At 39.6% G+C, this 14,505-nt stretch overlaps 2 protein-coding genes across 2 annotated transcripts in view; both read right to left on the reverse strand.

Annotated features, from left to right (window-relative positions):
- dlg3 (discs, large homolog 3 (Drosophila)) overlaps window positions 1–2,295 on the reverse strand; it is an 80,966-nt gene extending 78,671 nt beyond the window's left edge. Inside the window, exons 1-2 of the mRNA XM_080308013.1 lie at window positions 1,663–2,295; window positions 688–819 (exon numbers count right to left, since the gene is read on the reverse strand). Coding sequence (XP_080164139.1) covers window positions 688–819; window positions 1,663–1,681 — 151 coding nt within the window. The 5' untranslated portion in view covers window positions 1,682–2,295. The remainder of the gene's footprint in view (window positions 1–687; window positions 820–1,662) is intronic.
- A 1,134-nt stretch (window positions 2,296–3,429) lies between these two features.
- On the reverse strand, window positions 3,430–13,678 carry gdpd2 (glycerophosphodiester phosphodiesterase domain containing 2). The gene is made up of 16 exons (XM_026144626.2): window positions 13,480–13,678; window positions 9,819–10,038; window positions 9,011–9,114; window positions 8,760–8,853; window positions 8,580–8,639; window positions 8,381–8,479; window positions 8,181–8,271; window positions 7,666–7,811; window positions 7,128–7,210; window positions 6,620–6,779; window positions 6,303–6,512; window positions 6,067–6,215; window positions 4,626–4,773; window positions 4,400–4,476; window positions 4,283–4,311; window positions 3,430–3,946 (listed from the first exon to the last, which is right to left on the reverse strand). The coding sequence occupies exons 2-16, from the start codon at window positions 9,906–9,908 to the stop codon at window positions 3,894–3,896; spliced, it is 1,593 nt and encodes a 530-aa protein (XP_026000411.2). The 5' UTR covers window positions 9,909–10,038; window positions 13,480–13,678; the 3' UTR covers window positions 3,430–3,893.
- Between the last annotated feature and the right edge of the window lie 827 nt (window positions 13,679–14,505).

Here is a 14,505-nt window from a genome sequence, read left to right on the forward strand (position 1 = left end):
CTCAGCTTGTCATGGAGGTGTAGCTGGTTACAACTAACATTAACTCATGATTCACTATTAGCAAACACTTTAGCCAGAAGCAGTTACATTTGCTTCTGGCTAAAGTGAATAAAGTTTTCTGACTTTATGATCTATACCCTGCTGATACAGTTTTATGAGACATAAATGTGCCTATTTTTGTAAAACTGAAAGGAGGAATTGTGTTTCAACAGTGTGACAGGTCAGAGTTTATAACAGCACAGTCTATAGATAGACTGAGTTGAGCGTGGCTTTAATGGGATTTTATTACAATCCGAGTATGCTACAGAGGTGGTTAAACAGCAAACCTTTGTGAGGCAGACTGAAAGGCCTCTTTCATAAGACTTAATTGGGAAACATTTAGACTCAGTTAACTTCCCATACAAATTAATACAACCTGACCCCGTCTCCATCCTGTGTCAGCCTTCAGCCAATCACACGGCCACGCAAATCAAACTATACCAGCTGCACTAAATCTAATACTGATAGTGTGTGGCAACAGCGCACAGTAAATTAAAGGAGATCAAGAAAAAAAATACCTCCCATTCTTAAGAAGATAGACACATGAAGAGGAAGCGTTGTTTGGAAAGGACATCCTGAGAAAGGTCTGATGCAACATAAGCTAGAGGGAAAAGTTTCGAAAGACTCTCTTCTTCAAAACAAGCTTACCGAGAAGGGCTTGAAACAGCTGGCTGCCCAAGATGGAAGACACTTTGCCCACGCTGGTCTTCAAGGCCTGTTCCTCTGGACTGGTCAGGTTGGACTGGTACTGCTTGAGCAGCCTCGCTGCCCTAGCTGTGTCTGCCTCACAAAATAAATACATGTCTCAGAACAACAGCAGCAGCAAAGCTACATAGAGACAGGGGAAATGAAATAACAGTGTTATGAACCTGTATCCCATTTGAGAGGCTAGAAAAAAGACATTCGTGGAGTTGCAATTTTCAAAAATGTCAGCAATTAATCAGTTCATACAAAAATTCCTGACTACTCTAAACTTACCTCTTTATTTTAGCTCTAATTAAACTATTATTAAATGTAAATACATGTAGCCAACAATACTGCCACTACTGCTTTTCTTTGCACAGACACACACTGTTATAAGAATTTAAATAAATAATAAAATACGGAAGATTTCTCCTTTTTTTAAACTAAACGTATCACTGCTGCTGCCTGTTATAGTCTCCTGCAGAGCACTTTAAAGGCATTTCTCTCTTTCCCATCAGGACTGTGCAGCTGGTTGTTGAACCCGGTGGGTGGTGAGGAGCACAGAATGCAGAGTTGATGCACATCACGAAGGTAAATCTACTACTTCACAGTTTCCTACCTAATCCTGAACATTATGATCGAGTAGGAGAATAACATCTCAGAAAACAACAACAACAACAATAATAATAATACCAACAGCACGGAAACTGACAATTTCCACTTACTCTTAACTTTCTCATTCCCTGAGGGCTAAAACAACAGTCTGGTTTCTCGAGGGGATTACAGCGGAGGTTCGTGGGACGTTGAAAAGCCGTGCAATAACTTTGATGGCGTAATGAGCTGGCATTAACCTAAAAACTTTAACTTTACCCGAGTATATAAGAAAAAATGTGACACGTGGGGGAAAAAAAGATATAACGTTACATGAACGGTACTCACCATATTTATGCACCATCATGTGGCCGACTTGAAAAGTCACATAAGTTATAATTTCGGGGTGTTTTGAGGGTTTAAGAAGCAAGAATAATAACTGCGATAGTTTCGGATAATTTTATAACCGGGACTGTCGCTCCTTCCTCACAACAGATTTTTTTTTAAATCCAGTCGCTGACACTCGCAGTCTGTCTGAAGTGTCGCTGCAGCGGTCCGCAGTGTGGTCCACACCCACTGACTGAGGTTAAGATGTGAAAAAGCAAAGACTGTTTACTTCATGTCAACTTTTCCAGAAGTTTTCTTTTTGGGGGGGCAAAACGGCTCCAGAGCGTGACATGTTCACGTTCCTCCTCCCCTCTCTCACACACGCCTCGCCTCCGTGGAGAAGGCCCACCGGTCCGGCCATAGCGGCCCCATTCGCACTGTCAGTATTAACGCTTTAAACACTGACACCTGCAGATAGCTTCAGCACATGACATCACTAGTAATGATCAGCGTGTTACTTAAGCCGTTTTTGTCTCTCGTTGCATGTTTATCTGGTAAGTCGCCTGTTTTTCGAATTTTTTTTGTAGTTGGTGACATCTTGTGGTGCGATAAGGTGGTGCTGGGAGTCCGTCATTAAAGGAAAAGTACACTATGCAGACGTGTTTTGGACATGTGCAGAGAAGAGATATTCAGGGTGCGGAAAATAGAGCTACTGGGCAGGTGGAAAACAGGAAGACCTCAGAGAAACATTTCAACTGTTCAAAATATAATCTATTGATCAGATTCAGTCACGTTAGAAAGAAAGTACACCAGCTGTCAGCTCTATGGCTTTACATGTCAGGACATAATAGAAATGATCCATTTTTTAAATTAGGTGGACAGACCCTAGGGCATGCTACACTGTCATTATTTAATGAAAAAAAAAACTGCTTGAGATAAAACACTGAAGCATTATATCTGACTTTATCGGTCTCTTGCAGCATGGTTGGAAACGTTAGAGATGGGTTCATTCGGCAGCTCTCTTAAGTTCCCGTCGCAGCATTTCAGTCAGGTTTAGGTTCGAACTTTAACTGGGCCTCTGAAACACTTTTGCTTTTCTTTTTCAGATATTCTGTTGTAGATTTGCTGCTATGCTTGTGATCATTACCCTGTTGTGTGACCCAGTTTTGGCCCAGCTTTAGCTGTCAGACACATTGATGTATATAGGAATTTATGGTCCACTCAATGACTACAAGGAGCTCAGGTCTTGGGCTACAAAATAAACCCAAATTATCACCTCTCCGCCACCGTGCTTGACAGTTGGTATGAGGTGTACGCTGGTTTTCATCAAACATGGACCTGTGTGCATTGTGGCCAATCATCTCCACTTTGGCCTGATCTGTCCAAAGGTGATTTCTCGCAGTGTCTTTTGTTTTTTTAGATGCAAATTTACAGATCTAAGTCCTGCTAACATGTTCTTTGTACATAATCAAGTCTTTCCCGTGCCAGCCCTTGCAAACAAGCCATACTTATTCATTACTGTCACAAACTTTAACATTTAACATGCTAACTGAGGCCTGTAAAGTCTGAGATGGAGCTGGTATGAAGCACCTCCGTTATATAAACAGTTCATTCTTAATGCTCCAGCCACAACTATCTGTGTCCAACTTTAACAGCTTTTCTAATGTGCTGATTTTATTAAATATAAATCACAGTTGTTAAAACGATTTTTTCGATATGTCACCTGTTTATTCAAAATTAAAATTTTTACCTTCGTGTTCAGTAGATGCGGAAATAAAGCGACACAAGTTACCATAAAAAATATAGTTTTATTAACGTTGGCTCAGATTACAAATGTTTATTTAATGCAGTAGTTTTTTTTTTTTTTACTCATTGGATACAAATCAATGTAATAAAATGCAAAAGGTAATTCAGATCTACACACCATGTCATATAGTTTCATCAAACTGTCAGTAGTAGCAAAAGAACAAACAAGTATTTAAAAAAAAACCAACGAAAGATAAACCTGTGTAACTAGCTTTCTCTCTCATTGTCAAACACACACACCCCCACACACCAAAACTGTGTATACTGGCATCATACTGATATGTAAAAAAAACAACAACAACATTATGGCCTGCATAATTTTATAAAACAGTGCGTGTCAGTTCACATTAACTTGCTGTCCTCCCGATTTAGGTCCAAACCCCGGTGTTAGTGCAGAAAAGGCTGCGATTGTGAGCTTCAAGACAAACATCTGCAGCTGAAGGCTGTCAGGGTAGCCTGGTGAGGAAGACTTCCAGCTCATTGTCATTGCTCGGTCCATCTGTCACAACAAACAAGGGATACATTATTATGTGATCTGTTAACTGTTATAAAATAGAACATTCAAGCTGTCAGGTTATGAAAATAACTTTTTTTTTAGCTATCATGTGATATACTTTCTATTTGCTTTTGATGGTTTTATAATGGTGCTTTCCTTTGTGTTTCACTTTCAGCAAAACCATGCCAGGGATTTTTTTTTACATTCTATCTGCTGTTGCAAATGTTTGTTTTATAGGTTTGCCAATAAAGGGGAAGATAACCAGTGATCATCATTTTATTTTTTAAACTTAAATTTCAAATATTCAATGGCAAAAAACCCATGATATTGATACAGTACCTGCATTATGGCAAAGACTGTGTTTTGTCCTATGTGGAAGAGAGACATTGGTTAGTCAGCTTGTTAACTTTCCTCCTCATTTTTATACAAATTTGTAGACTAAACCTCTGTTCTTACCAGTGAAAGAGTGCCATCATCACAAGAGCAGATGATATATCCACTAAAATCCATGTTATCAGGTATGTAGAGCGTGGCTGAAACACAAGCATGTTCAAAGTGTGTCACAAATCCTGGGAAACACTGCGACGAAGATGTGAGCGCCACATCCAAAATCTTGAAATGATAATATTTCTTGCATCATAATGAAATAAACAGTAAAACGCCCAGCTACTGCATTGCTCACCATGACCCAGTCAGGGCGCTCCATTTCTTTTAGGAGGTGGCAGGCGTTGGTAGTGACAGAGCTGGCTCCTGCACACCACAGCATAGAGAACAGCCAGCGCTCATTAACCACGTACAGGTTCACTGTAATGTTTCGTTTGCGAAGGTCGCTGTCAAATACGAAGACAAGCACATCGTTTAGAAGTGAACAAGAAGAATTTTGAGAGATTACAGAGCACTTAAAAGAAGCACGGAGAAATATGTGAAACTGTAAGACGGGTATCGATTGCTATGCATGTGCATATTGGTAAATGCATGGATGAGGTAGGAAAGTTAACTCTTAAAGTCTCTGGAGATGACTGGAGAACTGCATTAAAAACATCCAACATCTCTCATAGATCATAAATAAGATCTGGTGGCTATATCCTAGGATTCCCATTTGATACTTGAGCTACTCAGTGATAGCTTAAGCCTTAATCTTTGGAGCAGTGCCATCCTGGAAAAGTCCACTTCTACCCAGAATGCTTCAGCAGAGGATAAAAGTGATTACTCATTGACCCTTCCTTGTAAAAGTCTTTTGATGTATGACAAATGTGCACTTCTCAATATGGTGAAGCATGATTCATTTAACTGTATCGCTAATACCTGTCAACCAAAACCAATTAAATGCTTCGGTGACCATTTATCTTTGTGATTAGAGGTTTAAGCTCTGCAAACCTGCTGTAACATCACTCCCTTTGTAATTACAAACAGGCTGTTTTTGCAGAAACAGTCTGAACACGTCCTGCACAGGCGTTCTCAGTCACCTCTGACTCCTTGTATGTCAAACTAATGCCCAATCATTATATGCCACTCTTGCTCTCTTGTTACATAATCATATTTAAATGGGACTGCTCAGCATCTTTAGACATGATTGAATGTTAACTGTTACAATGCAGTGCACCCATGTGGAGGCACCCCCATTCACTGTGCTTCTCTGCTTATTTATTCAGCTTTCTCAAAACTCTTTAGATGAGTGTATACATGAGCGTAGACTGTAATATATATATATATATATATATATATATATATATATATATATATTCATTAATTGTGCCACCCAGGAATAGTTTTATTTTGCGAGACATGTAGCAAGGCCACGCCACGGTGAGTTTGTTTTGCACTCAGTGAAGCGCTTCAGCGACTTCTTAAAACATGTTGCTACACTGCATTTCATTCTTTAGGCCCCCTCCCTTTTATTTCTTATGGTTATTTTGCTAAGCCATTGAACAGAACACCTGGGTTGGGACATTATTTGAATCTTGTATCCTGGAGGCCAATCCTACGCCCCTATATTAAGTGTCAGAGCTGTGTCTCAGCATGCTACACGCAGCTTTAATTAACACACTGCTGTGCATGGCCCCTGGCACCAACATGTACTGTAGATAATATTGAGATTTCTTACCCACCTATTTATTTCTTACCTGATGTTTTTCATTTTTATTTCGCTGTATTTCACATTTAGGTGGCTCCCGTTATTTTTTTCCAAATCCGTTTCATTTTCATAAACCTGGATAAAGTCTGGGGCCTGCTTCTTTACAACTTCTCGTTCTTTAGAAGGAAGCCAAAGAATCTATGAAAAGGAGAAAGAAAACTCTTAAAAATATGCTTGATTGTGAAATGCTTGAATCCCACAATTGATACAAGTGAGTAGACTTACCAGACTTTGAGGAATGCCAAACTTTAAGGTGATATTTACTGTGTCATTTGTGTCAATTTCTTCTGTTTCTTTATTTTTCAGGTCAAATATCACTGAGGTATTGTGCTTTTTCGCAAATTTAAGAAGGTCTAGCAAGGAGGGTATGTCCTGTGTCCTGGCTGTTTCTTTCTCCTCTTCTGAGAGCAGGGACACTGTGCTGTAAGGATCATTCTGCAAAGCCAGATAATTTCACATGTTTCTTTAGTCTGACACATGATAATACATAAAGCTCTGCGGGCAAATGTGCGCTCACGCATAAATCAAAGCACAATTACTACCTTGAGGAATTGTTCTCCTGCGTTTAGAGTCCGTAATTGTTTGAAGGTTAGGTCAGTGCTCTTATTGAATGAGGAGCCGTTAAACTTGTCTTTAACATTTGTCGTTCTCAGCAAGAAGTCAGGTCCATGGTCATGCATCAAGAAAGGTTTTCTATCTCGACTAAATTTAAGCAAGAGTTAAACAAATTTTAGTATCTGTGAAGTCAAAATAATCAGTTTTTCATATTTATCAGTGAAGACAACAATAATAATGATGAAAATAATGTTCTAAAAATGTAATAATTAGTTAGTTATGTTTCCCAAGAACCAAACAGCATGCTTATAAAGATCACTGCTACATTTGAGGTGATTAGTAGAATGACATGCCCCCACTTGCAGGACTGTAATCCACGGTGATACATTTGTCTCATATTTGTGCGCATGAAAAACCGAACTAAAAGCAAAAACACATTCCTCTTTCAAGAAAGCAACTGTGAGTCCTCCTAAGCGTAAATCATTGTCATTGTACCTGAGCTGCACGTCCGTTTCAAAGGCTATCACGCCGCACTTGAGGCTTCTGTTGAACGACATGATGGTGTTCTCTGGGGCCAGCTGAACACAGGGAGGACAGATGGGTGAGACACACTGATGTGCTTAAGTGCCCTTCCTACCCCAAAGCGGTGTGAGCACAGACAACCCCCGTATGCAGTGTTAAATGGAGCTTATTATTGACCCAGCAGCAAAGCAAACTAACAAGGGCACAGTAGCGTGGCATATGAGGACGTCACATGACTGGACCTTTGCTCACACCTGAGCCAGGGACAGTCTACTTTTTTATATTTGACAATATATGAAAATGGATTGTGCTTATAATATTAGCATTAAATATTTCTCAAAGAACTGAACTGCGTTTTTAAACGTTCTTTAAACTTGTTTTAATCAACTGAAAAACTTGAACATGACTGCAATCTGTCAACAATAGCAGCTCTATCCAAAGGTGTAATGTCATCACTCTATAATTATAATGTTTATTTGCAGGGTGGTGCCAAGTAAAACAGGACGCTCACCATCGGCGCGCCTCTGTGGCCGATAAGTTTTGGTTTTTCAGGTAGTTCCTGCACTTCTATTAGACAAGGAGAGTGGATGAGCAGGGGACACAGGAAGATGGCTGCTGAGACCACTAGAAACATCCCTGCAATGACCATCTTAGATCCTGGAATAAACACAAATCAGACAATAATCTTTAAATATTTAAAATGCTCCAAGTGTGAATTTGTAAAGAAGCCCTTTTTATTTATTTCCCCCCTGCAGGAATTGACTTTTATTATATTTAAATATATAGATTTATAAATGTATATTTATACATTTGTATATCTTTCTTGTGTATTGAACTAATGCTCATCATGCAGAATCAGTTTTCCAGTGACTGCCAGATGAACCTCAGCTTCAAAGTTCACCAGTACATTTGTTTCCAGTGTTAGCCCTGTAATTAGGTTTGATACAATAGTGTGTATATAAAAGGATTATGTAATTGCCTTTGAATCGTGTCTGTGTGTATGCCGAAACTAGGTCTGACACATACGTGTTTTGGCCAAGTGGAAGCGATGAAAGACAAACGGGCTTAGCAGAGTCAACGCTCCAACAGCACCAAACTGCAGGAAGGGAGCCGTGGCCTGCCAAGAGGTTGACACAGACATCAAACACATGTGATATTCTCACACCACTTAGAGCAATTTAAAAAAAAAAACAAAAAAAAAAAAAGTTTCTGTACTCTAACTCTACCTGGAGTAGAGTAAGAACTGTTGGCCATTCTTCCCTCCCCTTTATGCTTACTCCTGAAGCCAAAGCTGTGATGAATATTACACAAAAACAGAAAATGATCTGTGCAGGAAAAAGGGGGGAAAAAAAGCAGAAAGCAAATATAACATTAGACGATTTTAATAAAACTATAGACTGGATAGGTAAATGTTTGCATGCTTACCTTATGAAGCCAGTGTAAGTGGAGTTGCTCCTCTAAGGCAACTTGGATCAAGGCAAAGAGCTGTAATCATCGGAGAACATTTTAAAAATGGCGGCTTCTCATTCTTAGGTTTAATGATCTTTGAATGTGGAGCAAGATTTGGTTCCCCTGTGTGGTAAACGGACAAAACTGTATTCTTACCAGCAGCAGGATACAGTAGCTGGCCAGCACTGCAGAAATGATCACCACTACCAGGAAGTAGTTTACCCACGTCTTCAGTGTCCTGAATATTACCCTGATAAGGGTGAAGCACATAGTTAAAAGAATGAAGGACATCAACAAAGACAAATAAATATTCAGTGTGTGTGTGTGTGTGTGTGTGTGTGTGTGTGTGTGTGTGTGTGTGTGTGTGTGTGTGTGTGTGTGTGTGTGTGTGTGTGTGTGATTCTCACTCATTAACATTCTGTTGGTCATTAGAGATGGCAAAACAAATATACAACCAGCACAGGGAAAGCAGAGACATCAAAGTGACAACTAAGAGCGACAACCATCTGCACTGAAATGAAAAGAAAAGGAGGAAAATTGATTACATTTTTGTAGCCTTAAAAAAATTGTGTAGTTGTCCAGAGAGCTATCCCCGTGCGTGTCGATGTGTGCACAAATTCCAATAGAAGCTCAAAGTGAGACCAATGGAACAAATCCAACATTTTTTCATAATTGGTTGAGTGCTTTGCCCGCACTGTGTCGTGAGAACTCGGCGCAAACAACCCCAGCGCCCCCACCACCGCCTCCCAACCACCACCATCGCCACCAACAGCACACCTCAAGTGTCATTTCCCTCACAGATTTACAGAGCTCCTGCATCCTCCTATTCCCTTTCATATAAGTACATAGCTTGTTAGGGCCTGTGAGTTTGTTTGTTTCTCTTGGCACATAAATGAATTTTTTTTTAATGCAATCACCACGTCGGTTATTGTGTTTATATTTCCTAACAATTTGTCAATGACTGTTTTGCAATAAAAGTATCAGGTTCACAAAGCAACAGTTCATAAAGCAGCATTTTATATTTCGGATTTCAGTCAGGCAAAATTTTTAATCCCGGATTACTGGGATTTATAAAGGTTATGCTGAATGGAAATAAACCAAACAAAAAAACCCTAAAAAATCAAATAAAACATGGTTATTTAAACATTACACACTCCTGTAGAGAGATAAAGAAAAACTGACTTATCATAAGAAGAAAACAGACATTAAAACTACCTTTCTCCTTTGACTACTTGACTCCGTCCAGCGGCAGCTATAAAAGCCCCTGCTGAAGAACAGGCAGCACAAACAGACTTGAGACAACATTTCTCCTTCTCATCCACAAGCGTAGGAAATGCAGATCTGGTTTTGTGCTGTGTGGACACTGAAGAAGCTAATGCTTTTCTCTGGATGCAGTGACGAACTTTGGGCTGATTGATCTCACCAATCCTGTGTGCTGGAGGGGAAAGAAAAAGACGACTGTGACAGAAAGCAAATGAGGGGGTGATGGGCAAACTTTCTTTGGGGTATTAAGGCAATCCCTGCTCAATAACCCCCCACCCTCCACCACCCCCTACTCCCACCCCTCAATAGAGCCTGTGTCTAAAATAGCAACTGGCTGCATTTACAATGGCCAACACCACGGGGTATTGAAAGTGGTGCACAGACCAGCCTGAGAGTGAAGTCAGACCATTGGACACAGTGACAGGCACAGCCATGCGCAGAGAGCGGGTGGAGGAAATAAAGTGAAGACGACAAATAGTTTACAAATGGAAAGAATGAAAAAGAAAACGACATAAACTATGACAGAAATGAAAATGGTTTCGATTGCCAGACACTTTTCCATTGACATGAAGTAAACTGTGAACGGGTCACAGCAAGATTGTTGTCAACGTGTTGGGGCTTATCATTCTACAGTTGTGTCAGGCTTTGGTCCCCTTCCTTGAAAGACATGGGAATTTACACACAATGTCACCCACTGAAATGCTGAACAATAAAGGTTTCTATTGTGCACAGCCAACTTTTCCTTGTTGAACTAGATCCCTGGAGTTTTGCCAAATATCTCTTCACCTGAATTGTTCATCTTGTTTTTACAAACAGGTACCAGATGACAAACACGTTCAAGGTGAGGGCACAATAAACTTTGAGTAGTAAAAATGAAACCTAAAAATTACTTATCACTCTTAATTATTCTGTAAAAGTAAATAGCACAGTGCAATCAGCATTAGGACGCAGTTGCCAACAAGAGCCTGTTTGGACAGGTCCACAGGTCTAATTGTGACATGGAAATGCAAGAAGGCTTGTTTCACTCCACAGACGCTTGCTTTACCAGGAAGTTATGAGCTAAATATTGAGCAATAACCGTAATATGTGACCAACCATGGCATCAGTTTGTGACAAGGTAACTAAAGAAACATAAAGGTCACTGAAAGTCACGGCTGAGTTAAAACATTGTCCTTTTCACGTCCCTGCCTAATATAGTAACTGGAAGCTATCGCTGTTTATCTTATGGTATTTTAATTGCTGCTCTAAACCTTATACTAAGCCCCACTTCAGAGTACAAGGAAATCCTCTCATAGTGGATAAACCCCAAGAAATCCACAGCACACACTGCCACCTGTATTGTTTGGAAGATTTAATGATATCAGTCAGACACACCTTTCCAATTTGTTTAACCAACGTTTACACTGTTATAATGTAAACTGTAATTAGGCACACGAATGATGTGAGCATGCTCCATTAATAAAAAACTGATGAGGGGTGAAATTTTCAGGTAATTGTTTACCCTGAAAAGGATAAGCGGTAGCGAATGGATGGATGGATGGATGTTTATAAAGATTTTTTTTTAACCCCACTAGATACAGATTAAGAAGAATATTAAAAAGAAACAAAGACTATCACTTACTGCTTTCACACTCTCACTATCTATGAGCTGGCTTTATTTATTTCCTTTTTGGACAAAGATTTGTGCACTTCTTTACTGGGCTTCCATTATTAGTTATGCCATCAAGCTTGTCCTGCGCCCTTCATCATTTCTATTTCGATTTATATCCAGGAAAAAAGGCTAATGATGCAATTTTTATTAAGTCTGATTTATAAGCTCTCAGCAACCCAATTCAACAGTAATGCAACCCAGGAACCAAATTTTGGCAGAAGTTATGAATAAGACGCATATAGATTTAAACATAGGTCAGCCAGTTGTGCAATCTTGAACTGCTCAAAAACAAGAACACTTGAAAAATGTTCAAACTGATTTTCATTTGGTTTCCACTGACATCATTTTGTTTTCAGCTTGAATATTTCATTCATCAGATTTGATGTGTGATTTTAATGCCCCCTTAATTATATATTTTTCTATCTTCTTTTAGTCTTGCGTTTTCATTTTATTACTCGCATCTTGGAAAAAGTGCTGTTTAAAATGCTTTGATATTATTTGATATTTCCCATGTCTCTCACACAGTATGGGAATAATGTTGGATGGTCCCAACTGTTCCGTTCATCTTGCTGGTTTTCACTGTTCTTCACTGTGAAGTGTCACAATCATAGACTGTGTATTATTATTTTTGGTTGACGTTAAGTCTGACAGATAAGCAAATAACAAACCTGACAATTGCCAAAGAGGGAATCAAATAAATACTAGAAATATAATCAGAAATCACAGGGGAATACACGGATGACATGATGAGAAAAGAAGGCTGATGCGGGAGAGACAGGTGACGGCAATCAGACAATCAGGACGGGGAAGTGAAACTCAAAAATTAGAGATACTGGCAAAGGAGCGCAGTAACAGATAACTGAGGAAACAGCACAAAACAGTAAAATCCACAAAAACTAATCTAGGATTACAATATAGTACACACACACAAACTAAAGCATGACTCACAATGGTGCGGGGAGAAAACAGACAACCAAAGCTCCTCAGAGGAACAACAGGGGAAACCGAGGATAAAGGGATAGGGGAATATGCTGACAAAAAGACTGAACAATAAACCCCGGAAAGACAAACTCAGACTTCATTATATCAGCTGAGTGCTCACAAACTAAAACAAAAGAGTCAGGTGCATGCCACTACACAAGGAGAAATCTATGTTTGTGGTGGCTTAATGAAACTGTAGAACTGATGCTAAGTCAATGATTTCAAGATGACTCAACAGGGGAAATGATTTAGCTTGAGTCTGTGTGGTCCACGGGGCTTTGTTCATAACCTTTGTCATCCTTTGAATCCGGAGGGGAAAACAATTATATATTCAATCACTTTCCTGCGCACTGATTTACACGAATAAGGCGCTTGTTGTTTTTAAAACATCTATCTATCAGGACACTAATTTAAAATGATGCAAAATTAGATCTGATCCTATTACCCTGCTGTTGTCTCCATGTAAATATTCTTCCAAAATTAACCTAGATATCAACGAGTTATACACCTGTCCATGAAGGTTTGGGTGGATGCTGACGGAAGTGCTTGACCATGCGTCCTATTGAACACATGCCTATTTCGTGTTCAACATCTTCTGGATTGATGGAATAAACAGTTTGTATAAATCCAAGTTCACACATCTGTAGTGATAGTATGTAGTCAGAAGTTGTGTGAACCACTGTAGTTACATTTGCACTGCATCTTGTGCTCGCTTGGATCTGTAGCGCTTGCTCACATTTGCCAGCGCTTTACTCCAGCAGCTTATTGCATTCTGTACACAACACTTCTGAACACTAGAAAGTTTGCATAATACATACCATGTAACCTGTGCAGGTAATGTCTTATATATTTCTCAGATCGGAGAAGTGTGCGCGCAAATTTAATTTTAAAACGTTGTTCGGAATAAAGACCAGTCTCTCTGTCTGTCTGCCGCAATGAAACCCATGCGGTAAGCTTCCCGACAAATTAAAAACGACTCACCAGTCAATCTAGGTCATGGAGATCTTCGCACGCCGCGAACTGGCAAAGACGCACCGGTCTTGGAAAAGACCCTCTGTCGCCACCCTCTCTTTCCACCATCCCTTTTACTTGCCGTGAGTCTGTGGGCTGAATGTAAATGGGGTTCACGAATAGGGACGGGCAAGGGGTGTACCGTCAAAGTGAGGAAAGATAGTGTGAGAGAATACCTGCACAGCGATTTGGCGTCCGCGCCGCGTGTGGCCACGCCTCATCCAGTTTCTGATTATGATTTTTCTAGGTACCCAGAAAAAAAAAGAAAAAAAAAAGATAATACTAACCGACATAATATATTTAAATAGTCCTCAGATAATTTATATATGAATATATGTGAATTACCTTTTGTGTTTCATCATCTGCTCCTATTGTAAACGAGGCTATTTCCAGTAAACTCTCACTGCTGTACCTGAAGCAGCCCGGAGCTTCCTCACATACAGGTGACAAGTGGCTTTAGATTGTTTTTTATGATAATGTCGTTACTTTTATATGGGCCTAATCGACAAATCTTATGAAGGGGTAAAATAAGTATCTAGTTGGTCAGCTGCAACATCATCTTTATTTATGTATGGATGCATCAGCAGTTTCTGTATAATGCGCAGATATACAAGATCCATGCGTGATTCTGAAAGAGGCTATCTGATGCCAGATTATTTTCGATTCTTCTTATCTATTCATCAACACGCTCTAGTTTCTGAGTCAATGAGTGAGTTATTGCCATTTGTCAGAATCAGTGGACTGTACTTAAAATGGCATGTGTGACATTTTGAATGCTTGCTGTACCAGACTCTTTTTTCTAAGGATTCCCTGCTATGTCCAGCTGAATAGTGTTCAGATGCTGATTTCAAGAACACATGCCCCCCCCTCCCCCCCCTTTTTTAAAGAAAAAAATTGTTTGAATGTAATAAAAAGAAGAACATTTGCATTTTTACTGCATAAACTCACACAGAACAGAAAGATATGCGAGTTCAACTGTCAGTAAAAAAGGGGAAA

Source organism: Astatotilapia calliptera, chromosome 2 (genome assembly GCF_964374335.1).
Source record: "Astatotilapia calliptera chromosome 2, fAstCal68.1, whole genome shotgun sequence".
In the NCBI taxonomy this organism is placed as follows: domain Eukaryota; kingdom Metazoa; phylum Chordata; class Actinopteri; order Cichliformes; family Cichlidae; genus Astatotilapia; species Astatotilapia calliptera.

Bases quoted from the DNA above. Each gene is read 5' to 3' on its own strand.
- gdpd2 (XM_026144626.2), bottom strand. From the start codon at position 9,908: ATGTTGTCTCAAGTCTGTTTGTGCTGCCTGTTCTTCAGCAGGGGCTTT. The intron at 9,115-9,818 runs GTAGTTTTAATG...TTTTCATTTCAG, and splicing joins CAAGTAGTCAAAGGAGAAAG to TGCAGATGGTTGTCGCTCTT. The intron at 4,774-6,066 runs GTAAGAAATAAA...CGTATTTGACAG, and splicing joins ATAAAAATGAAAAACATCAG to CGACCTTCGCAAACGAAACA.